At 40.9% G+C, this 26372-nt stretch overlaps 1 protein-coding gene across 6 annotated transcripts in view; it reads left to right on the plus strand.

Moving 5' to 3' along the window:
• The first annotated feature begins 1223 nt into the window (after window positions 1-1223).
• mib1 (MIB E3 ubiquitin protein ligase 1) overlaps window positions 1224-26372 on the plus strand; it is a 59568-nt gene continuing 34419 nt past the window's right edge. For all 6 annotated transcript variants that reach the window (XM_031734723.2, XM_031734724.2, XM_031734727.2 and 3 more), the window contains exons 1-12: window positions 1224-2130; window positions 2971-3142; window positions 7131-7260; window positions 11641-11745; window positions 12791-12857; window positions 13205-13409; window positions 14642-14825; window positions 15822-15966; window positions 16099-16232; window positions 17117-17224; window positions 17367-17564; window positions 18179-18330. In XM_031734723.2, coding sequence (XP_031590583.1) covers window positions 1902-2130; window positions 2971-3142; window positions 7131-7260; window positions 11641-11745; window positions 12791-12857; window positions 13205-13409; window positions 14642-14825; window positions 15822-15966; window positions 16099-16232; window positions 17117-17224; window positions 17367-17564; window positions 18179-18330 — 1829 coding nt within the window. In that variant the 5' untranslated portion in view covers window positions 1224-1901. The remainder of the gene's footprint in view (window positions 2131-2970; window positions 3143-7130; window positions 7261-11640; window positions 11746-12790; window positions 12858-13204; window positions 13410-14641; window positions 14826-15821; window positions 15967-16098; window positions 16233-17116; window positions 17225-17366; window positions 17565-18178; window positions 18331-26372) is intronic.

Raw genomic sequence — 26372 nt, forward strand, 5'->3', positions numbered from 1 at the left:
TTGTCTTTGTGGATTTAGACAAAGCATAGTACAAAGAGAGGAACTGTGGTATTGTATGTGGAAGTCAGGAGAGGCAGTGAAGTATGTGAGGGTGGTGCAGGACATGTATGGAGACAGTGAGATAGTGGTGAGCTGTGCAGTAGCAATAACAGATGTGGTCAAGTAGGACTCTGAATGCATTATGTTTGCAAATGACACTGTGATCTGTAGTGAGAATAGGGAGCAGGTGGAAGAGAACCTGGAGAGGTGGAGGTACACACTGGAGAGAAGAGGAATGAAAGTCAGTAGAAGCAAGAGCAAATACATGCGTGTGAACAGGAGGGAGACAGGTGTAAATCTGAACATGCATGAAGATAGATGACAACCATCCAAAGCAATAAACAGCACAAGAGAGTCAAAGAAGAGAGTGCAGACAGGGTGGAGTGGGTGAAGTGGGTGGAGACGAGTGTCAGGGGTGATTTGTGACAGAAGGGTAGAAGCAAGAGTGAAAGAAGTTTTACAATATGGTAGTGAGACCTTCTATGATGTTTGGTTTGGAGACTGGGAGGCTAACAAAAAGGCAGGAGGCAGAGCTGGAGCTTAGAGGGTTCAAGATGTTAATGGATGGATGGACAGGATTGGTAATTTGAGTACTTATGAGGGACATCTCAGGATGAACAATCTGGAGACAAAATTAGAGAAACAAAGAGGCTGAGATAGTGTGGACATGTGCAGGGGAGAAACAGTGAAGGAGTACATCCAGAGAGTTGGTGATGATCATGATGATCATGATTATAATTGTGATTATAATTATTGTTGTTGTTCTTTACTAGTGAAATCATTTAAATTAAAATGTGGGAGAGTTTAAATTGTCATTCTGATTGGAAAAGTAGTGAAGCAGTTAAATGGAGCTATATAAATGTTCATCACCAAAATATTTAAAACCCTGATATTATAATATGTATCAAAATGATTGCCATGTATTAAATTTATTTCAGTAAAAATAATAATAATACAAAAAAAACAACAACACGAAAACAAAATAAATAAAAACGAGGAATAATCACAATAAAAATCAAATAGAAAATTAAGAAAAAAAATAGTTAAAGAAAAACACGTTAAGAACATAAAAAACTTTATAAAAAAATAATAATCGGTAATACATGTATAATGAGTTGGCGATGGTCCATATGCCTATATTACAGGTGCGCATGTGCAATGGCTGGACTCGCTTGTTTTCCAAGCCTCGCGTCTTCGTGCTTTATCGTCCAGCTCCGGAGCTAGTTGTTGCTTGTCTGAGCGGTGATTGACTATAATGGCGACGCGATTATTCTGAGAGTAGTCTATGGCACCGTCTCTGGCTGATAAAGGATACATGTCGGAGGGTTTTTTCTGCATCGCAGACTATAATAATAAGGACAAGCAACATCGAAAAGGAGCACATTCACCCCGGCCACAGGGAGCCAGGAGAGCTTTATCCTGCTAGCAGCGATAGCTAGCAACTCCGCTCACTAGCCTGCTAAGTTGAAGAGGTGGGATTCAAGTGTGTGGACTGGAGGAGAGGGACTGGGAGTTTGCTGAGTACTGAGATCTATCTGCACTAGCTGTTGGCTACTTTCAAGCCTTTGGGGTATTAACTTTCTCACTGCCAGAGGCAACACTTGGACGCCACTGGCTCGAGGTTGACGCTAGCTTGTTGTAATAGTTTTTGGGAGAAGATCCAGAATTCTCCTTGGGTAGCTAACTACTGCTACACACAGCTAACAGGCTAGCTTTGTGGATTGTTCCAGTCTCCTTCCTGTTAGGACTTGCTCTCGCTTGCGTTTGGAAACTCTCTACCAGTGCACACATAGTTGGCTAGCAAAGAGTGCTAGCTCGCTAACTTTTAAGGATTGTTGTACCTCTGCGACATCTTTTCTTAAATGACCACCGGCAGGAATAACCGAGCCATGATGGAAGGAGTTGGAGCGAGAGTGGTTCGCGGACCTGACTGGAAGTGGGGGAAGCAGGATGGAGGAGAGGGACATGTCGGCACCGTTAGGAGTTTTGAAAGTCCAGAGGAGGTGGTGGTTGTCTGGGATAACGGGACGGCTGCCAACTACCGTTGTTCTGGAGCTTATGACGTGAGGATATTAGACAGTGCTCCAACAGGTAACTTCACATCAGCTGGATGCTTCTGCTCGCACTTTCATGCTGAGTTTTAGTCTCATGGAAGTGGCTTCCAATGTAACAGAGGGGTCCTCAGTTTGCAAGCTACGGGATTTTTTTAAAAAATGTATTCATTTTTTTTGGGGGGGGGGCTTAACTTGGGAGCTTTTACAATGTGTAAGAATAACAGAGAGTTGGCGCTACAACAGTAATTTCAAGTTTCTCAGAAGCAACTTCCTTACAAATATTTTAAGAATATATAATAAGATCACCATTTGAGACGAGCTACCACATTTATATTTACATCCTGTCTGTACACAGGCAGTGAAAGCTTTGTATAGAAGGTATGAAAATGAGTCACTGTCGTAAACATGTCAGCACATCTCATGACTCGAAACTTCACACTGCTTGGATACACTTTTGTACTAATTATGTAAAGGATTAGAAGCATGATGTGGCTTTAAGGACCAATAGCAATACATGTCAATCCAATTACTTCTCTCAGTACAAGTCCCATTGACAGACATCCCATATCCACCCCCTGGTTAGTCACTGGATAAGGAGCAGTTTCCTGCAGTAATTTACACTGTTGATCAACCTGTAAGGACATGCTGAAGGGGAAAAGATTTTAAGGAGCTGCAAAAAAACCAAAACAAATCCAACTGCCAGTATATTCATAAATCCATTATCATGCTCTTTAATAGTATGAAGAATATGTCTCTTTTTGAACTCATAGCATGCACATTGCTGGTAGCAAAGTGCTGAAAAGTTGTTGCAGTAATATTACCGATGTGTATTGTGCACATCATTATGTTTAAATTTTGACTAATCCTGCTCCCTCAGGCATCAAGCATGATGGAACCATGTGTGACACCTGCCGTCAACAGCCCATCATTGGTATTCGCTGGAAATGTGCAGAGTGCACCAATTACGACCTCTGCACAACCTGTTACCATGGAGACAAGCATCACCTGAGACACCGGTTCTACAGGATCACCACCCCAGGCAGCGAGAGGTTAGTTAATATTTATATAAAATTCTAGATTGCCATGTGAACAGAGGCGAAAAATCACATGAGGCAAAAGTGTGTCACATTTTATTCCCTGCTCTCTCATCTGTATGCAGCGATCGGCCCTTTACTACAGCCCTTTTCTAGTGTAACCTAGCAATAGTTGCTCTTATTGTTCCTCATCGTAGACCCAACAATTATAAAGTAGACACAGAGTAGCCAGGTAATCCCTGTATTTCATTGTGATTGGTTGGTCTCCCCCTTTACACACTCTGTGTAGCCATGTGTGTGTATGACATTTGTGGGTCTTTTGTGCACCCTGCCTTTTAGGCAGACTGTGTCTATCTCTATGCTCCCAGCCCTCAGTTGCCTGGCAACAACTCAGCCTCACTTTAAGATCAGTCAGACCTTTTCAAAAATCATATTAGTGCAGTGTTTCCCATTTAGAGAACATATATCCTTTTTTTTGTCTCCTGGAGGATGAATGCAGCTTCTTTTCCTTGTGTACTAGTAGTTGTCAGTTCAAGTGATTAGTCGACTAGTTATTACACATTTATGGTATTGTTTTCACGATTTAAAATATACTTTTAGGCAAAACCATAGAGTCTGCGCTACTTAAAGTTTTTGTCCATTTGATTTCAAAAATGTATTATAAGTTTAATTAAGCACCAGTAATAGAAAAAAAATCAAGTGATTTCCCTTTAGTGCAAGGTCAGATCCCCTTGGGTGGCTATGAAAAAAAAACAAAAAACTGCTTGAGATGGTGTCAGCGCATTATAGAGTAATGAAAAATATTTTATAAGTTGGCAAACAAAACAACACACCTGCCAACAACAGTTTGTGATTGTGTTAAGTGGAAAATGTTAGGCGTTTTACTTTTTTGAAGTTTAGACAAAGTATTGCTGCAGAGTTTGTCTTGTGATGTCTTGGAGTAACCCCTTTTTCCCGTTTGAAAAGAATCTCGGTTGACTATTAGGGGGCAGCCATTACATTATACCACCTTTATTCCATTGAAATGTGATAGTAGTGAATTATTATAAATTATGTTTTGAATTAAGATTTCAGAACTTTTTCAGATTGATTTTTATAGACACATTTTGCACATGAGGAATAGCAGTTTGTTAGGTATTTGACACCTTACATTATATTAATAAAATAGAAATATATAGTATTATAACTGCTTCAGGATGTGAAAAAATAACATTAGGCATGTGAAATCCAGTGTTTTCACATTATTTAGTTTTCAGAGAGTGACTCTGCCACACTTTATATTTTTATCAGTATTTACCTGAAGTTGTGATGTTGACAGTCAGATTGAATTGTGTCAGTATGTCCCCATTGTTTTCTTTTTTGGGCTTTATTGTCTGTTGAAAGCTAATTTTAATGTCTAAAAATACCTTTTAAAAAAAATCTTAAGAGACATGGGTAAGATCATGTACCTCACAATTTTGGTTTTACTGTAAAGGAAGTGGTAGGATTACAGTAAAGACTCTTCAAGAAGTACCGACACTGTCAGGAACCTTAGGTAATGTTACAAAAACATCTTTTATTTGTCATGAATCCTTCACAAGGAACTGCGTGAATTAAACAGATGACAGCAGGAGCATGTGACATCTGATGTGATCAGTCTTTTCTGTCTTATTCACCAAAATCAAATTAATGTGCCAGAGCGGCTGTTTACAGGTGACATGGTTATGTGTGAAAACTAATTTTGTTTTTATATCCTTCATCTGAATTACTGCTTTGATAAATTTTTCAGAAGTTGAAAGTAGAAACTTTGTTACTAAATAATTCACACACAAGTAAGATCAGGTCAAATTGCAGAAGAGAATTTTACTCTGCCTTGCCCTCTATGAGAGGATCTTTAAGTTTTATAGACTAAGTGCCAACATATGTTTGAGAGCAAAAAAGTGTCTGAGTAATATCCTGCAGGATTTTCCATTGATTTATAGTTTTGTATTTTTTTTTAGTGTTAGAGAGGTTTTCTCTGCTATGATAACAAGAACAGAAGAGCTGAAATGGAAGAGAAATTCTCCTTTGGTCTCACCCCGAGCTCCCGGATCACGGTTGCTCATGGGCCGCACTTAAAGTTACCAGGGGGCTGCTCTCTGTGCTGTAGATGAAGAGTAAGGATGCTTATGTTGTTGGAAGAGTATTTACTTCCTAAATTGCACAACCAGCGCTTGACTGTGATTCCACTTATACCGTCAGTACTCTGATGCATCCATTTCAGGCCTATATTAGCTAAACACCGTAGTTTAGTAAATGAACACATGGTCCAACAGCTGGTAGACTTTTCAACTGCATTTCCCCTGAGACAGACATTGCATAATGTACAATGGGTGCTTGAGGACTCCCTGACTCACACTGCTCCTACTGCATGGAAGAGTGTTTTGTTACACCACATTAGATTCTTTCAGTAACTGCCGATGAGGGAGTGGTTAGAGGCCACAAGCTGTTTGCACTGGTTAGACCTACACTGTCCAGCTGCTACGTCTACCAATACTCATATTGTCTTTGATTGTTAGAGCTCTGTCGGAGGTTTTATTTGCCAATATCTATTAATTTGTTTTCCTTATAGCTATGCTGGTGTTTTGAGCATGCCTCAGAGCATTGTAATGGTGTGTTTGAGTACTTAACTTCTTACTTTTCATTTGCTGTGCCAAAAATTTAGTGTGTCTGATTTTGAGTGCATAAAAACTTTTTGTCTTCTAGAGAGCTAATGAGAGCTAATCGTTATTCACTGTGATATTGTGTGTTTGTGATTTTAAAAAATACCTGAGAAGATGGTAAAAGGAAAGGCAGCTATCACAGTGATGCTGTGGTTAGCCCTGCTGCCTCACAGCTAAAAGGTTCTGGGTTGTTTGGCGCATCACTGTGTGGAGGTTGTATGCTCTCCCTGTGCCTGCGTAGGTTTCCTCTGGGGACTACAGCTTCCTCCCACACTGCAAAAAACATGCATGTTAGTTTGACTGGTAATTCTAAATTGAGTTAAATACATGAAGTTCAGTAAAGCTCTGTATGCATGCATTTGTGTTTTTGGCTGTAGTGTAAAGTTCCTTGAGTGGTCAGTAAGACTAGAAAATAAAATCAATTCCAGTCCCTTTCTAACTGCTTTAGCTGGAAATTTGCGATGTAACATATGGCATACCCTACGGCATACCCTACACACCTCCCTAGAAGTTAACTACACATCAGGTCGATGTGGCCTACAGCTATTGATTCTATCGATTTGTCCTCTACATTTCCAGCTACTTTTTCGCCAAAGTTTTAAAATTTATCAGTGAGAGAATAACAATTATTGTCTCAAAATAAAGAATAATAATCATAGCATCAATATAAGGACTCATAAATGTCAGCAGATTCCTGGAGGGAGATTGCCAAAACTATCGGACTGAATGTGAAGGAATTTACAAAGAAGTGGGGAAATAAGAGCTGGGACCCATAAGGGAAAAAACTCCCAGCATTTTATTTATTTCTATTGGATCGCTGGCACTGCGTGTAAAACACCAGGACATGATCACACGGTAATTACCACATAATACACCACACACAAGCATAAATACTGGCGACAACGTCAAACACTTCCGTAGGTTACATTACAGGCTCTACAAAATTCCCAGCAAAAGTCTAAATCCAACCTAACTGTGACAGAAGTCTTTTGTTTATTATCTTTTACTTCAATCAAACACGAGGTGCTGCGTGACAAAAGAGGACGGTAACAGAGTCCCATGTACTGAAAGTGAAGTTGGACAGAAGGCACACAGTTAAGGACGAGCTGTGGCTGGAGGAATAGCGGCATATAATTTAGTAATTATTGTGCAACAGGCACTCCTCTGCAGTATTTACACATAATTAAAATGCATGTGAGTCCACCTAAACACAGTTGCCAGAAACCCTTACGGATTTACGGATGGGTATAGCGCATGTGATTAATGCTTGTCCAAATAAACAATAATGGCCTACGTTTATAAAACGTATTTTGTCTTGACAGAGTACTTTTGGAGTCACGTCGCAAGTCAAAGAAAATCACAGCCAGAGGAATCTTTGCTGGTGGTCGGGTTGTGAGAGGAGTTGACTGGCAATGGGAAGATCAGGATGGAGGGAATGGGAGGAGAGGAAAGGTAAGGGAAGCTGCCAGAAAAATTGGAGTCTCTAACCGTGCCTTCTTTTTTCCTTCCTCCCCAAGCCAAAAGCAAGCACACTACCATTTTTCTAGGATGGCAAAGCGATGTGCTTTCAGTGCCTACAAAAGTGTTTCTGGGTTTACTATTTCTGTAGCTTTCCGGAGAAGCACAGATGAGCAATTTTATAAATAACATTTTATAAATAAAATTGCTCATCTGAGAGCTCGTCTGGGCCCCAGTCACTTAGAATCGTCTTTAACAACCATAGTATTGAGACATTCAATAAAGGTAAACAGTGCTCAACTCAAACATCAATGGTAATAAAAAGACAGGAAATTTGTCTCCACTAAATCCTGTTTCACAAGTGAGCTTTGTTTGTTCAGATAAATATACGAGATTACTAATGGATAGCGTTGAGAATTACAGGCAAAACTGTCTCTGCTTTATTTTAAAGCTGTACAACTAAAAGGATTATAAATCCTTGGAGGTAATACAGGCCTAGCAAACCTGCCAGAGAAATCTCAAAGATCTTTTTCACGAAAAATCCTAGGCAGGAAAAAACAATCTTATATCCCAGGATATGGTTTGGTTAAAAAAAGAGCACAGTAGCCTGAAACAAAACAGGAAGTTCACTGCTTGACTCAACATGTTAGGAGCGTAACACAAAGAGATCAGTCCATTATTGCTCCTTCTGTACTTTTAAGTTACTTTGGACAGCAAAAGGAAATTTAAAAGCAAAATTAGAAAACTAGGTGACAATTGATTGTAAAGATTTAGCTGCATTTCCCATAAGAACGGACTTGAACCAAGATGAAACCAAGGCTCACTGCACCAGCATAAGGTGTGACAGCGGGTCTGAGGATTTTATCCTGGTGTGTAACAGCAGTCAGGGTACCGTTAGCTTACATATGAAGATCTGTGGAACCTGCCTGTCACTGACCCATTGCCAAACCGGTCATACTGGATGATGTTGACTCTTTAATGCCTGTCACATGTGCTCGGTGTAAACCTGATCTCATCTGTAGGGAGAACTGGGTGCCTGTGGTGGACCTGTCAGTTCTCTGGTGAATGTCAGTTGAGTTGCACTGTGCGGGCCTGTGAGCACTAAAGTCTCCCAAGGACGTTGGGACACCTTCATGTGTCCCGACGTCATGTGTTTGTGTCACTTTGGTCAGAAACATGCACATGAAATAACCTGCTGGAGATTATTTTGTAGCACTCTGGCAGTGCGTCTTCTGTTCCTCCTCACACAACCAAGCCAATACGGGTTCTGTTGCTGGGTTCATGCCCTTCTAGAGCCCAGTCCAGTTCCCCCCATGTAATGGGGGTATTGTTACAGCACTTTTGGATGAGCTATCCTGAAAGAGCTGGACTACCTGTGCTGCAGGTGTTCTCTGATTCTACCTGATGTTACAAGGAAACAAAAAACAAAACTAAAGAAAAATAACTGAGCAGGGTTAAGGAAAGAGTATTATATGTCTACAAACTCCATTCCCTACAATGTGATGACTGGGTGTTCCCTTAATTTTTTTTGAGCAGTGCACATCTACATGTATCGCTTCAGCATTTTTCCAAATGTTTTTTATCAGAAGGCATGTTGGTGTTATCTCACATCGCAGGTTTTCTGCATGTTGTGCGGGCCTGTTGTGGTAACCACAGGGGGAGGAAGAGGCGTGGATGTGCACAATACGGCCATAATCAAGAGCAGACATAATTGTACAGTTGTCTTCACGAGTAGAAAATGAGAAACAGGATTTGTTTCTATACAAAAATCCAACTTTACCCTTCAATTTGCTTGTCAGGTCCTCCACACAGGACTGGTAATAACCTCGTGTGCGTCACTGAAACGCCTGTTTTCCTCCCCTTAGGTTCACGCTGCTGATTCCTGTTCATCTTTTCTGTGACTATAAACACTCTTTCTTTGCTGCAGGTTATTCTCTCCTTAAATATGTCATTAGAAAGTAATGCGATGTCTGATGAGGTTGAATTTGTTTAGCGCAGTCTATTTAGATTTATGCTCTTGCTGTGCTGTAAAGTGCGTGTATTTTGACTCTGGTCCAGTCCCCAGAGTATTCAATTTAAGAGTCCCTCTAGGCAATTTAAGACTTCATTTTGCTGTGTTATTTAATGGCATATCTCATTACAGTTTTATGATGCTGTAAGCAGTATGCTCTCCAGAAAACCACTATTACATGTCCTGCAGCTTAGATATTCTGTTAGGTTAGCATGAATATTACCTCCTAAGGCCCATTAATCAATTAACACTAGAAGGGGGCTGAACATAATTTAATAGTTTGTTTTCTGTATTTACTTAAGGCACAGCCTTTAATTAAAGAAATAATTTATTCCTCCACAGCATCTCCTCGGCGATATGAAAGCTCTGAGCTGCTTCTGATGAGGAGAGAATTGTCTTGTAAAAATCCTTATTTCTTTCAAAGCAGAATGGATTTTGAAGTCCAATATTCATAGCTTATTGCTTTTTTATGCCTGCAACACATCATTTTAGTTAGCTTACAGCTAAAAGTCATGTTCTCATAACAAATGTATATGTATAGCATTATTGATGGTTTAATCCAGTGAATACTAAATCAAAAAAAGGATCTCTAAAGACGCTGTCGGGGTCTTTAGTGATAGTTTTATCATTAGACTGGACCTACAAGCTAGTCAAGACTAGCCTGACTGATTTCCACTCACTCCCCTCTAATTATAAAACTTGGATGCACATACTGAGAAGTTTAGCGCAGCCAGCTACTAGGAGTTTATTAATATTTTAATAGTGCATCACCACAGAACAGCCTTCTCTCTGGGAACAAATAGCACTTGGCGTTATTATATTTATCATGTACAAATAAATGTTTTGGTTTTTTTATATCTCTGTATAAACGAGGGTCTGGTAGTGGTGGGAGTGTCTTTGTAAGGCAGTTTCTTGTATGTTTCCAAAGTGTGTAAAAACAAGCAAGTGGGAATTTGGGACATGGTGTCAGATGACACTTTGTTACAACTGTGTAATGGTGCTTTAATATCTGTGTACTGATGTTCAGGGATTTATAGAGATTTTAAAATAAATAACTCCAATAACAAAAGCAACAAAACATGATACCTTATGGGTTCTTTTTGGGGGTTTTTTTTAGTTAAAACCTCACTCATGTATTTTATAAACATGCTTTGTCTGCACTTTGGCTAAACAACGCAAATTTTCTCTTTCTTTTTAAACAAACACTATTTGTTTATTTGTTTTCATTAAAATATCCTTGGAGGTTGCACAGGTATAAATAACTGTGGAAACAATAAAAGGTTTAGCATTGACTGTGAAAATGCAAATTCAGGGAGAACTAAAACATAATCTAATTGTGACCCCATACATCAACACCTAATTGGGTTTGTGCTTGATTAGTCCCACCCCTAATATTTCTTAGTGTTTAGAGAATAAACTTTCCTTTAAAAACTCAGTAATTGGACAACTTGCAGAGAATGTGAAACAACGTAGTACTGTGCAAAAGTCTTGGGGAGATTCACATTACCCTTCAGTTGATACACTTTACTGAAGCTTCATCAGAAATGATCTCATTGGAAGGGTGGCTGTCAAAAAGCCATTCTTAAGGAAGGGAAACAGGAAGAAAAGGCTGAGGTATGCCAAATTAAACAAGAACTAGATTGCAAATCAGAGGGAACAGATCTCATGGAGTGATGAATCCAAATTTGAAATCTTTGGTTCAGGTCATCAGCAGCTGTCTGTAAAACATGGCGGAGGCTCTGTCAAGGTTTGGGACTGTGTTTCAACCCACTGTGCACTACCATCTGGAAAGCAACATATTGGCAATGGCTTCATTTTTCAGCAGCAAAAACATACTTGCTTAGAAAAACACTCAGAGGAACACTTTCAGTCATGGATGGGCCGCCTCAGAGCCCGGACCTCCACATTATTAAAGCAGTGTGGGCTCATCTTGACAGAGAACGGAGCAAAAGGGAGCCAACACCCAGAGAAGAGCTTTGGTGTTTTACAAACCCGTATATTTCTTGTATCTTTGCACATTTCAGTGCACCTCTTTCCCATTTTTATAGCAGAATATAAATAAATGAGGGATGAGTTTTGTGTAGTGCTGTATGCAACATGGAGAGCATGCGATAAAACAAACACTAGATTTACTTCAAAATGTTGTTTTGGAGCTTTGTTTTATTGAGCGTCTTTACTTTCATTGTGTTTCATTATCATGTTTAAAAGGATGATAAGCACTTTTTTGAAATAATACAGACATCAGCCTCCTCCTCCTCACATATAGTATGCTAAAATTTTTATTTTCATGTAATTCAGATTAAAACACCCTGCTTTTAATGTGTCCTCTGCTGCTTCTCATCTCCTCCCTCCTCTCTCTACAGGTAACAGAGATCCAGGACTGGAGTGCGGCCAGCCCTCACAGCGCTGCCTACGTACTGTGGGACAATGGGGCCAAGAACCTGTACAGAGTTGGCTTTGAGGGAATGGTGAGCAAACTTCTAGTATGAACCTCATGCTCAGTAACTCACTCACACAGACGGATTCACACAAAAGATCAGCTGTCAGTTGGCTTTTGTATCTAACCGTGGAGCTGAGGCTCTTTCTTTTACTGCCAGGCCTTTGTGAGAGCCACGCAGCCATCGTGAGTACGGCACTATTGTCCAGGCAGCTGGAAGGGGGAGGTATCTGCATGATAAAGGCAATCTGTTCCTTCTGCTTTATAAGGGGACACGGTGAACATGGAGGTCAACTTTAGAAAAGGGGGACATTCTCCTGGGGATGTCGTGGGCTCAGCTACACACGCGTTCCAGATGAAAAGCGTGTCCTTCATTGGTGCAGACTGCCTCTTCCTTTTTATGAAAGCGGCCAATCGGGTTTCTCAGTTGCATAACAGATTTGTCCTTTGTTATTCTAATAGATTGAAAGGAAGGTAGGTGGCATCTGCCTCTGGATTAAGTAAATCATGGATTAGACCCCCCGTCTTGACTGTTTTATTTCGGCTTTATTTTATGAAGATCGGATAAATCCTGCAAAGGAATAGAAAAGAATTGCTGCTTACTGTATTTTCCAAACGCAGCATGAGAGGCCAAAGCGTTTCCTCTGTTGTTGCGATGCCTGCTTCATGTCCACAGTACTATAAGATCAAACACATCCCGCTGGCTGCATGTAGTCCAAGAGACAGTTATTAATTTACTGAGATGTGTTGCAGTTATGACTTTGGCGATCCATCAGTTCAGAGGAGCGTTTGCACTGTCTTATGATGATCTCTGCCCTCTAACTCTGCTACAGTGGCTGCACATCTGAGTCATCACAAATGATATGATGCTTTCTCCGTGTAGCAGTATAGTGTTTCAATTTCCTGCCATATGCCAAGTTGCTTAGGGCACTGATATTGTGGGTATTGTAGGCAACTGATGTGCCTCTGCAACTGAAGTGCATAAATTCTCAGTGTCATTATCCATCACTATTCCCCTTTAATGGAATTACCTTGGTTAATTATCTAATCCGTTCCATCTTTTTTTCCCCTTTTAGTCGGACCTCAAATGTGTCCAGGATGCCAAAGGAGGGACATTTTACAGAGACCACTGTCCGGTTTTAGGTAAGCAAGCCGGTGATATGTGTCTGCGTCGTTATTGCACCAATTTGTTCACCTAGCGTGCTGGTGCAGTGAATTCAAGGACATTCGAGGAGTTTTTCTTGTAGTGAAGTCTGTCTGGCCACTAGATGTCAGCACTACATAGTCACATGGCTCCAAAAGCAGGTATAGACTCAGGTCATGCAGTTACAGTGTTCAGGTACTCCAGGAATAAATTTTCTTTCTGGGTTTAAAACTGCAGCAAATTTTGATGTGTAGTATATACAATCACTCTGCAGTGCTGCCTCTCTTCAGGGCAACCCGTGCAAATCACATTTTTAATAAATCTAATATTACCTTAATCGTTTCAGGTGAACAGAATGGCAACAGAAATCCTGGTGGCCTTCAGATCGGGGACCTGGTAAACATTGATCTGGATCTCGAGATTGTACAGTCCCTCCAGCATGGACACGGAGGATGGACGGACGGCATGTTTGAGACGCTCACCACCACCGGCACAGTGTGTGGCATCGATGAGGATCACGACATTGTGGTCCAGTACCCCAGTGGGAACAGGTGCGGCGCTTGACATGGAGGCTCGGAATTATTGATTTACTTATTTTTAGTATTTGACTAATAAAAAACACATTTCCTGTGCACTGAGTTTTAGATAACCCCTTCCACTTAAGGTCATTCAGAAGCAGCAAAACACTTCTCAGCACATCTTCACCGTAGGATGTAATTATGCTTTTTAACACTTGAGAGAAGAGACTCTCAATAAATTAGTAGTCAATTTCTAGTGAAATGCATAATTAAAGTGGATTTTCTGTGAACGTAAAAGCACTTTGTCGCTTCTAGTGTTTATTAAATGTTCTCATCATGCTCTTTGATAGTGATCATAGATATACCTCGATCAAGTTCTTTTGGGAGTCGTTTAATATTGGGCATGTGGACCAGTAATGTAAAAGCGGTCTAAATTTAGCCCACTTTATTTTTATTACGTTGATGAGCTTAAATTATTCAAATGCTGTGAAGATAATTACTGGGGAGAAGACCTTTCAGACTTCTGCTCTGTTGGAGGTATAGATGCGCTTTCTCTGCTTTTTTTTTTTTTTGCAGTTTAATTACACAGTGAGGCTTATATCACTCTGTAGTGTGGTGGTTAACACGTTTGCCTAACACACGAACGAGAGGAACAGACCCTCAGAGGGGTTGCATCAGGAAGGGCATCCAGTGTAAAATGTGGGCCAAATTAAATATGCAGATCCATCCGCTGTGGCTATCCCTTGTGGGTAAGGGAGTAGCTGAAAGAACCTTGTTTACAGAGTGATACTTCCTTGCTTCATATACCATCTTTGAATGAGTCCTGACTGATTTTAAAAAAGCTAAGTCAATAACAGCAATTTTTTTTTTTTTTTTACTATAGGTTTTTTTTTGCATTCATTAATACTGCCTAGAATTATGTTGTTGAAATAAATCCAAATTAAATAATGTTGTAAATTAAAGGATGTTTAAAATGAAAAGTTCCTAGCTAGAGTTTGCTTTTTTTTCTTCTTTTTTTTTTTGCCAAGCTTTGTGTCAGAAGTCAAACATCAGTGAAACCTGAACACTTTGTATGCTCTCACATTCACGTCTGGGGAGAAATGCTTGCATTAATTCAGAAGAAATGCCCCATTTTGCCCATTTATTGGTGCCTTGTTATTTATTGCTCCAGCGTAGTTTGCTCAAATTCTATACCTCACATCAGCTATCACAGTTTAGCGGAGCTAGTCGGTGTTGCTTGAATGCATCGCTCTCTCTGTCTTCAGATGGACGTTCAACCCAGCAGTGCTGACAAAGGCCAACGTAGTGCGCAGTGGTGAAGTCGCAGCCGGTGCAGAGGGAGGCACTTCCCAGTTCCATGTGGGAGACCTGGTCCAGATCTGCTACGACATTGACCGCATCAAGTTACTACAAAGAGGCCATGGAGAATGGGCTGAGGCGATGCTGCCTGTAAGAGTTTAATAGATTTTCAGTTGCGTTGAGGCTGTTACGTTAATAGAAACAGGAAATAAATGTGGACATGTTTAAATAAATTATTTATGGTTAAGGATTTGCTGGGGGAAAAAAATAAAATTTATTTAATAAAAGTGTATAGATAAATTAAATTTTTCTACAAAGAGGGACATGTAATGAAATTATTCATTGTAGCTACATTTGTCTTAGTTACTACAAGACTTTACACGCAGCATTGTGTAAAATCTATGGATGCTTTGCTGCCATTTCTTTTAAAAAATCTTCTCAGTCTTAACATGACTTCATTCTTCCCATATTATGAAGTTTATTCATCGCTGCCCAGCATGCCGTGGGTTATGTAACGCCAGTCTACTCCAATATGCCACTTGTCCCTGCCAAACTGGCCCCCCTCAGCAGCTAATGAGCCTTAAAACTCTGAGATGGGTTGTAGCTTTGATCACTAACCATGGCTGTTTGCCGCCTGCTGCCGCTTCTGCTGCAGCAGTCCCCGTTATTGATGACATCCTCCAGGACAGCCCCAGACCCGGCTCAACACACTCAAAGTGCCTCTTTCCCTTATAGCTGGGATCGAGATGATATAATTCAAAATTGGAATGCGTTATACTCTGTCCTCTCCAAATTGCCTGTATAGATGAAAAATGGTCTAGCAAGTAGAAGGGTCTTACTTTTATATCCATCTTCTTTCTTGTGCAAGTGAGTACACTCTGAATAATAAGAACATTGCTCAAACATCTCTCATACCTTGTTTTTTTTCTGTCAGTGTTTTATTTTATAATAAGCTGCTCTGTGTAGGATGCTGGCTTTTTGAGCTGCTGTGCTTTCCACATTATGCTTTCCCTCGCAGCTCTACTTTCCTCACTGCAGTCCCTCTTCATCTGTCCTCTGCCACTTACAGACTGTGTTACACAGGACGTAGCCCAAAGACAATAAGCCTCCATATACTAATGAGTTTGTCACAACATTTCTAAACAGACCCTGGGCAAGGTAGGCCGTGTGCAGCAGATCTACTCTGACAGTGACCTTAAGGTCGAGGTTTGTGGGACATCTTGGACGTACAACCCTGCTGCCGTCACCAAGATCGCCCCGTCCGGCTCCGCTGTCAGCAACGCCTCTGGAGGTATGTGCGAACATGCACTGCTAACTCAGAGAGAGTATCATTTTTAGTTTTTTGTCCTCGTTGCTTCATTGCTCTCTGTTATCTGGCACCTACATGCGATCAATCTCTGATGTTTTCCGCTCGTTTGTCCAGAACGCCTGTCTCAGTTATTGAAGAAACTATTTGAGACACAAGAGTCTGGGGACATCAATGAGGAGCTGGTCAAGGCAGCAGCCAATGGAGACCTGGCCAAAGTGGAGGACATTCTTAAGAGACCCGATGTGGATGTGAGTGCTCCAGCATTTTGATGTTTTGATATAAGGAACTGTTGAAGTTCCAGGTGACTTTTTGATGAATGATTCTACCATTAAACCTATGCAGAAGATATAGGTACATTTATAATTGGAGCTGGAATACCCCTGGCTGTGCTCTGCTCTTCTCTCAGTATATTGAGGAGGCTATATTGAGGAGAGTCTCCCAGGAAACCTCTCAAAGATCCTCCCACCCCTGCACCTCTCTCAATCTGAAAGGCATTAAGGCTGGGCCCAAAGGAGGCACCAATGAGCACTGGTGTGCACTGCAGCACAGAGCCTGATTCACTCTCAGAATCAAGTGGAGATCTACAAACCACACATGGTTGTAGATTTTGTTCTGACTCAGGCAGCAGGACAGAAATCTGTGCCTTCTATAGGTCTAGAAAAAAAAGATTACGTCAGTCTGCCATGCCGTCTTCACTTTAGAGAAAGGGAGACTGAATGTGTGTGTGTGTGTGTGTGTGTGTGTGTGTGTGTGTGTGTGTGTGTGTGTGTGTGTGTGTGTGTGTGTGTGTGTGTCATTGGTGAGTGCTGGCCAGATGCCCCGTTGCCTTTCAGTGGAATTATTTGCTTAAAGCTGAGCACACTGAGGCTGGCCAAGTGATTTGGCTGCCAGGACAAGAGACGTCTCGAGACTCCCAAAGGAGTTCACATTAATATTTATGCTCTGAGTTTTTGCAGTGCTGCAGTTGGTGATGAAACTTGCTCACACAACACACACAATGCACATGTACAACATCCAAATATTTAAAACACACCCTCACCAGTCTCGTCACCATGTGTTTGGCAGATCTAAACATTAAACAGCACACTGACATGCAGCCGTATTCTGAGTGACTCTTGATGTGTTTTTCCAGGTGAACGGGCAGTGTGCTGGACACACCGCTATGCAGGCAGCCAGTCAGAACGGTCACGTGGATGTCCTAAAGCTGCTTCTTAAACACAACGTGGACCTGGAGGCTGAGGTTTGTCTAATTAGAAAAAATAACCCGTCTCTGATGTGTGTTTCTTCTTATCGCAAACGCATCTCAGCTTTCTTTTATATTGCATTTCACACCAGATTTCACACAATACTGAGTCATTATTTGGATGTGTCACTGTTCCCAGGATAAAGATGGAGACCGAGCAGTGCACCACGCAGCTTTTGGTGATGAAGGCTCTGTCATTGAAGTGCTGCACAGGGGCGGTGCAGACTTGAATGCCAGGAACAAGCGAAGGCAGACTCCATTACACATAGCTGTCAACAAGGGCCATCTACAGGTGGTTAAAACCCTTTTGGACTTCGGCTGCCACCCTAGCCTTCAGGTATGTATCGCTTGACTTATTTACCTGTAAGAAAATACTTCATGGCATAGCTTAGTTACTTACTTACCCCGATTTTGTCATTGTATATGTATAACTAAACTGTGGGTGCTACTGTGAAAGATATATAAATGACAAGAGGATAAAAAGCAAACACTGTGTCAAAGCATACAATAAAAAACAGACAATAAGGGAACAAAGGTATAAATATTTTGTTACAAAGTGGCTTGAATGTTGCGCGAAAGACTTCAATAAAGGCGCAGGACGTCCTACAGAAATTTCCACATTGTATATAACAAAACAGAAACAGTGTGACGTTCACAGATGGTACACGGGGGTTTCTACCTGTTAAAAGGGAGTTTTTCCTTCCCACCGTTGCCAAGTGCTTGATAGGAGTTGTCTGATTGTTGGTGTTTTTGCTGTATTATTTCAGGGTATTTACCTTACCATAAAAAGTGCCTCGAGGCGACTATTGTTGTGATTTGGTGCTATATAAATACATTTGAATAGAATAAGCTGCTTTTGAAGTACATTGTAACACTTGAGGGGTCATTGCAGACCTGATCTGTAACTGTGTTATTTAAACAGCACTCCTTAACATAAAGTTTCCCCTTCAGGATTCAGAGGGTGACACACCTCTTCACGATGCCATTAGTAAGAAGAGAGATGATATGCTGTCAGTGCTGCTGGAGGCCGGTGCTGACGTCACCATCACCAACAACAACGGGTTCAATGCTTTGCATCACGCCGCCCTGAGAGGAAACCCCAGGTATGTGACATGTTCAGTTTGGCGACTGTGACGAATGAAGGCTTGTTTCAGTGGAATCTGCCGATGCAGATCTCAGTTAATAACGGTTTCATATGCTCAGTGGAACCAAAATTAGAGACATGTACATTGCTTAAGTCCACACACTAAATTAACCATATTTGATTGATTCATTTGTTGATTCTCAAATTCCAGAGATTAACAGGAAAGTCCTACAGAGAATTGCCTCAGTGAGAACTTTATGAATATGAATAAATCCTGTGATTAAACGCCATATTGAGCCCACACTGTGCGATACACCAAATATCTTGAAGTGTCTGTGTGGTGTACTCCAACATTTTTATAATCACATTTTAGTCGGTCTCTCCACCCCTGCCCCAGAAATAGTGATGAGATGGTCTCAGTATATGAGTTGGTCTTTTATTTATTTATCCTGGTGATTTAACCGGCTTGTTTCTGGCCTGGCCATTTAATAAACAAAAGTGAGTTTGTTGTATGTAGGAAAAACCCTGGATATATTATTTACACTTTCCTGCATGAGATTAAATTTGATGTGTCATCAAATAGGAAGAGAGGATTAATTTCAATCTAATGTAGCCACACAATGCACAGAATTATTTAAAACTACAACAAGTAGGGTTCATATTTTGCTTGTTAGCAGCCAGAAGACAGAGAGCCAGGTAGAATCATTCATTATCCTCTTCTTAATGAAGGATTTGGGCTCACCACCCTACAGGGATACAGTTGTACTTAGTATAGGTCCAATAACTGTTACACTTCTTTAACTGAATCCTTCTGTTGTCTTGATGAGGACAGTCATGGGTTAATTTTATGTGGTACTACAGCATCTCAAAGGGAATTACCAATTTCATGCTGAAATTTGCTTCCACTGAATCCACTTCTTTTTTTTGTTGGAGTTGAAAACACTTTTTTTAAAAGTGTTTTTTAAAATTAAAAGAAAAGTTATCCTCCTGTAAGCTCTACTTTGGTATCTCAGTTATATTGACTATTTAATTTAAAGAACTGTAGGCGTATCTCTTTCAAAAGGATGTGGTGGTCTCCTGTGTTGACTGTTATATTGGTACAGCTAAAACCTGGAGCATTTGTGTTTGTTTGCACACTGTTTTGCCATTCCACGATTGTGTGTGTTGTGTGTGGAGTGGCTGCGCAGTGCAGCGGCAGCACTTCGTCTTGTCCTTGTCGGTGCTGTTCCCGGCCAGCAGGTTGCTTTTCCAGTCTTTATCTGTTTTATTCTGCTCTCTAAGCCATGAGCGTATTAAAGATGGCTCTGAGCAATGACTGTCTGTATCAGGTTTATCATCCACCTCTTAAGGTGATGGAAATTGATGTTTCATCGTCACGGTAAAGGAGTGGAGCAGTTTCTAGAAAAGTTAACATCTGCTTTCCGCTGTGAGTGCTTCAGGTGTGTGTTTCCGCATGAGCGTGGTTATCCCAGGCTAAATGTCATTCCCCTTCGTTGGCATTTATTCCTTTGGCACTAGGACAAATGGAATTAAGGTCACAGGGCTGTGGAACACCTGTCAAAGGTCACAGGCCTGGTCCAGCCCCTCCACATCTGGTACCTTGTAGGTCAGATTATCTAAAGCCTGTTTCCTGTTTCCAACATTGATTAATTTCAGATTGCAAAAACCTCCCCAAAATCACTTTATTAATACAGAAAACTGCATTTATCAAGGCTAAACTCTGTCCTTGTTCAAATGTATTGGCAAATTTTAAATATTATACGGATCTTACAGTTTGTGAGGCTGTGTTTTATTTTTTTTCAAGCCAGCAAATACTCAGAATAATATCAGCTGTAACAGCAGTTATATAGAGATATATATTTCAAAAGCAAATTGCAGATCCAGTTATATAAAATATATTATATTAATATTATAATATATAAATTATAACTTAAATGAAATATGAAGCCAGTGTTGATACACGGCATGCTCTGGAAAAACAAAAACAGGTGCAGAAATATGTTAAATGAAGTCTGCAGTGTTTCATTTATTTTCTGTTATTGAAATGATACATAACTAGCCTGCCTGCTCCTCTTCAGCAGGTAATTCCAGAGTTGATGATCCCTGAAATTCTGTAATTAAACATGATTACATAGATTCAGGGCTGTCTTTGTTGAATCTATTTCAGATTTGATTGAATAAATTGCAGAAAGAAGTGAAAATGACAGACAGGAAACTGAAAAATTGGCCATATGTTTGCAGTCTGAGTCTGTCTCTGTTATCCGAGAGGGTGAGGGCGAAAAAAATATTGCAATGCCACCGTTATCTTTTATTGCACAACCTTTAAATTTTAATGAACAACAGTAAACATGCTCAAGGAATAAATGGCACCGTTAAAAAAAGAAGATATTTGCATTTTAAATATTTAAATACAATAGTCTGTGTCGGTCAGGTTTGAGAGTGTATGTTAGAGAGCTGACCTGCTGAAAGATTCATTTGAGTACGGTGGTTTCTATATCAAAGGCCCTGTTGTGCTTGCTTTGCTTGTCTCAGTCCACGCTCTGTCCCCATGCCGTCAGAAAGACAAAGATATATGTCACCTTCTGCAGTCTGCCCATTTACTTTTATTTCACACTCGGGCTCCTGCAATATCGTGGAGACGGTCTACAAGTCCTAAAGCCCTCGGAAATGTCTCCCTAGGCTGAAGTGGGAGCACCTTGTCTGGCGTGTTTTTAGTGGAGAGGCAGTTGTTTTGACTGAGTGCTTAAAGAAATTCCTGACATACTTCTGTAAAAGGGGAAAAAAATAAAAACCTTGATGGCTGTAGATGAGAGTTGCTTGAAACTGGAAGCCAATCAGAGAGCATTGAGATGGAGGATATCAAACAAAGCCCGTCAGGTTAATAAGTCCGATGACCTGCTTGTGTTTGAGCACAGACTCTTTTGGCATTCGTGGCTCAAACGAGTGTAAAATATAATTTTCTTGTTGCCGTGTAATTCCACGACAGTGCGAAAAACAATTTAAAAATGAGCTTCCTCTCTTCTGTTACGCTAAGTGATGTAAGTTCTAAACATCAAATGCTGGCTTTTGGGTTCAAGTGGAGACTGCGTCAGAGTCCCTGGTGTGTGTGTAATGTGTTATGTGCGTGGGTGGGTCTTCCAGCAGTGGAAACAAGATTGAGGAAGACACATAGGAAGAACCCTGTGGGTGACAGATGAATCTTTCAACTTGGAGTCCCAAACACTGAGACAAATCAACTCTACCAACAGGCGAGCAGCAGGAACTGGGGAGTTGTACTATATTTTACCTTGTTCATTACTCACACACACACACGGCTGCAGCATGTTAAGGCATTTCCTCATAAATTAAAGCTAGTTGTTAAGTTTTACAATTGCTAGTAAATTGAAAGTGCTGGTATAACCAGCAGTAACATGTCCGGGAAGAAGGATTTTCTTGTGTGTTCTCCCTGTGTGTTTACCACAGCTCTAGCCTGCAAGGGGAGCCTGGCTCATCTCTGTGTCTTTCCCCCGGGCTGCTCGAAGCCAGTAGCTGCTACAATACTGTAAACAATACGATTAATAGCCCATGACTCATAAACGGGCTCTAAACAAGCCCTGCAGCGGCTGGCCGTACCCTTTTACGTGTCACCTCCTTGTAATATTTGCCCTCCTCCCTCTCCCCTTATAGTTCTCAGCTTTCTTTTAATACGGCAACATACAGGCAAAACCCCATATGGTAATTGCCTCACCTGAGGAGATGGAGGGTTGTGCAGGAGATCACACTGTGCTCTGAAATGCAGACATTTATTCCCTTTGTAATGTCGGCACTAATAGGCACCACCATAATGGTAGTATTGTAATAGGGATCCCACTTAGAAAGGAGTGGAGACATGGGTCAAATGTTTGCATTAAAACGTTTGCATGTTCAGATTTTCTTTATCGCTGACATTGATAAAACAGGAGGTTTGTTCACTCTTGCTCCTTTCAGCCTAATCGAGTCGGACCGCTTTGATTGAGAAAACTAGTGCTTGTTATGGTGCACAATTGCATTTCATGGTCATTAGTCCAATGAAAAACAATTTATAACCAAGTTTGTTAAATCAAATTGAGATTTAATCAATATCTGTATGCTATACCCACATCCTCTTAATTGCTTTAAATAATTACACAAATTACATCTTTTAGATCAGTTGTGGAACAAATGATTTAGCACTGATTTTTATATTTACGTTTTATATTTTCTCTTTTTTTTAAAAAGGGCATCTAAGGGATTTCTCACATGCACTGCAGTCCTGGACTTTTCTAGGACTTTCCCGCTGATAGAGACGCGTGTTTGAATGTAAAGATCCGAGGCACAAGGAGATTAATCAGTTTTCAACATGCTAGGTCCAGAGAATAGCGCAGATACCTATTCACTCAGGTGAATTCACAGCTAGCGAGGGGTTGTCCCGTGTCCTCAAGCTCAACGCGAGGCACCATCCCCACCTAAACAAAACACACTAAATTTCCAGAAGAAAGAACAAATCCTCACTGGAACGATCTCTTGCTGTGTGGTACATGTGAAAAACGATAACTTCTGACAATGTCCTGACCAGATGCCCTTGACATTTTCTGGAGTTCATGTGTACGGGCAGGAGACGTCCTGTGACAGGGAGTTAGGTTTGAGCTGCCTGCTTGTTCTGCAACCCACAGCGAGTGAATGTGGGAGCCTGTAGCTGTTTGTAAGTGCCTGCTCCTGTGATTTGTGCGTGAAGCTTCTGTCCTCCGAAGCATCTGGCTCTCATCTACCCCAGCTAGTCTAACATCACTGCAGGAGGCTTAATGAAAAGGAGGCCAAAGAGTCTGAGTGTGCTTGTGTGTAATGTACATTGTCTAAACGACTATATTTTGCTTCTTCTTGGGTTTCTTGCAGTCTTGCTGTTGTATTTCTTATTCACAAACTCTTTTGCAGTGCCATTGTACCTCTGCGGAGCGGCTTTTTTTCCCTTCCTTTTGCCTACTCCCACCCACAGTGTAATTGACTGTTAGCATCTAGTGACAGTGAGTTTAGAAAGTGTCTTAGCAAGACAGCCGTACATTCTCACACAGACATGTGAGTGGTGTATTTCTGAAATACTCCACACCGCACGTCTGTCCCCCTGCTATTTTTGAAACAGCCGTTGATAGTCTGGTGAGATTATAAATCCCTGTAGAGGCAGAGAAAGGGGAAACACAGATTCAGGAAAGGGGACCATACAAGAGTTTTGAAGCTGCGATTGGATTCTTTATTAGTCAAATGAGACAAGTTTAGCACAGTCACTGAACACTCCAGATGTTGCTGGTGGAGAGAAAGCCATAAGCCATCATCATCAAAAAGTAGCCTGCTGTTATTCCAGTGATTGTTTTGAATGCGTCACAGCAAAAGGAGCTCCGGTAGTCATCAAAGCATAGCTACAGCTGGTTGAAGGGGACCAAATCCATTCAAGAGGTGATTTGGTTCCATTTTACCAGCTTTAGCAAAGCATTGTGGAGTCACTGTGTCAGAGACAAAACGCTTGAACTGTTGAAAATACAGCAATCATTTTTTATCCAAAAAAGGAAGGAAGGAAACACATGAAGACATTTAAAAACAATTGACATGTGGCTCATCACGGCATGCAAACGTACTCGCCGGGTTTCTTTTTCCTATTTTTTTCCTTTGCCTCTTCACATTCATCCACTCCTGTGTGACACACAGGTACATTTAGCACCCTCCACCCCATTTACCAGCACACCAATAACACACAGGTACAGTTGATTAAGCTTACCCAACTTTCTCCTTTGCTGCCTCCCAGGCAGTCTATTTATCCTCCTCACTATCTTTTTAAGTTTTATGTTTGCCCCCCTCTCAGAGAGTGAGAAAAATTGTTCCCTGAGAAAAGGATAATAATAATCTGTGGCACTGCACTTGAGTCAAATGTCCTGGAGTCATGAAGCAATTACAGGCTCTGACAGATGGGCCCTGCTGCAAGTACGCTTCTGCTCCGGTCACCAAGACGCCTAACAGACAAATGCAGAGGCATAACTACGTACACACTCTCTCACTCATACTCCTGCAGCAGCACTGAGGGGTGTCAAGTCACAACATTCATTTAAACCAGTCATTTAAGTCACAGGGACTGATTTGCAGTATAAAGAGTACTGTGAACATTGAACAGTGACTGAGGGCAGATTATTTTATGTCTCTTACGGGGCTCCGTGGTAGTACAGTATTGTACAGTTTTGTACCTAAAGTCATCACAGTGTTCATATAAAAATGATCAAGAGCACCCACATGGAGAAGTATGTTTCTAAACTTATTGTAGTTGTTGCTAATTATGAAATCATTAAGCAGTTTCTGCTATTGTAGAGACATAAAACAATCTCCATATTTTAGCCATGCATAGGGGTGTTATAGGTTTTTCTTTAAAATCTTAATAGCTGCAGTGTTTTTTCTCGTTTGTGCTGCAAAACACTTGACTCGAGCACCCGTGCTGCATTAAAATGCAGTCAAGTGACATTTGTTTGGCACTTTTTTTTAATATTTCATTCCTTCACAGTGCTAACAAATGTCGAAACAGCTGTTATAATTATTGACTTTTCCTGCCGTGGCACAAATTAGGTTCTCAGAGTGGCCGGCGACAGCTGAGGGATATACAGGACTGCTTGTAGACAGGATGGAGGTCAACATAGGGCCAGCTTGATATGGCACACCAGAGGCAGGTCTATTTGTAACATACACATGCACGTTCACGCTTGCTCACTTACACACACGTAGACACACAGTGTCCCTCAGAGTCAGGTGGCCGGGCCGCTCACCTCGTCTAAGGGCCATAACAGGGCAAAAGCACGGGGGGGACGACAGGCACTTAGCATTTGATAATGTCAGCATCTGCTGTGTTTGTCACTCAGACAGCAGGTCATTGCTATTGAAGGCCTGGGTGAAACATGCAGGCGCGAGCCACACAAACCCACCTGCCTTTGATGTTTTGACAGAAAAGACAGAGAGAATATGATCCACACGGGTATAAATGCAGGGGAAAAGGCTGAAAAGCCTGCTTCACTCTGTTTTTCTCAAATTAATAAAGAAGTTGGTTTGTATTTTATTTTCGATTGGGATTGAAATGACCTTTTCTGTTTGCTAGTTTCTCTGTTCCTCAAGGACTTCTTATAAGCTAATTTGATTCCATTTAGCAGATAGTAAAAACTGCAATCGACAATTAAACATTGTTCAAATTCTCATGTATTTAAAACGTTGCAGTATTCCTCATACTCGGAGAGACAAAAATTAATCAAAGCAAAACCCAAATAAGGAATGAATTTATAGAATACAAACAGTTGTATGGCTTAAATGCGTATAACAGTAGATATTGTGTTCATTGCACTCCTATCTTCTCTGCTTTGATTTTGCTTCTATTCAAAAGAAAGAGAGTAAGTCAGGCCTTCACTTAGCATATTAATGAGTTCATGTGACAACAGTCTATATACTATGGTTGCGTACATACTCCACTGCAGGAGTTTTTATAGAGGGATTTTAAAGGCGTTTATTCTGTCTTTTCAAAGGTCGGCTTCATCCACATTTACTGCAGAAAAGAGAAATTACTAGTGTGAATTTATGTTCTTTAAAGTTAAGCCACTGAACTTGGTTTGATAGTTATTCACTTCCCTTAACACACTTCTTTTTATAATTAATATATCTTTCATGTGCTCCTTTTTTTTAAAATCTGGAGCCAAATGAGGGAGAATTGTGTATATTAAAGTGGGGTGGTAAATCTGTGCTAAAATTGGTACAAGCCTTATATATGATCCAGACACGGGCTGCAGCGGGGGTCAGAATAGGTGAGAGTGTTAGATATGAATAGCTCTCCATGCAAACGACTCCCCGCCTCCCTCTTCCCCCTCCTCGCTTCATTTCTCTCACTGTGCTTCTGCCTATGTTCTGTTGCCTTTATTTGTTTGAAACAGTTGACAATTGGAATCAGCTGACAGGCCAGAGTTGACCCTGATCCTGCATTGTCACTTTTTGATGGTCTAATCTGGCTGCCATGCAGCCCAGCAAAGCATTTGGCAAGCATAGCAAACGTGA

Source organism: Oreochromis aureus, linkage group 18, assembly GCF_013358895.1.
Source record: "Oreochromis aureus strain Israel breed Guangdong linkage group 18, ZZ_aureus, whole genome shotgun sequence".
Classification (NCBI taxonomy): domain Eukaryota; kingdom Metazoa; phylum Chordata; class Actinopteri; order Cichliformes; family Cichlidae; genus Oreochromis; species Oreochromis aureus.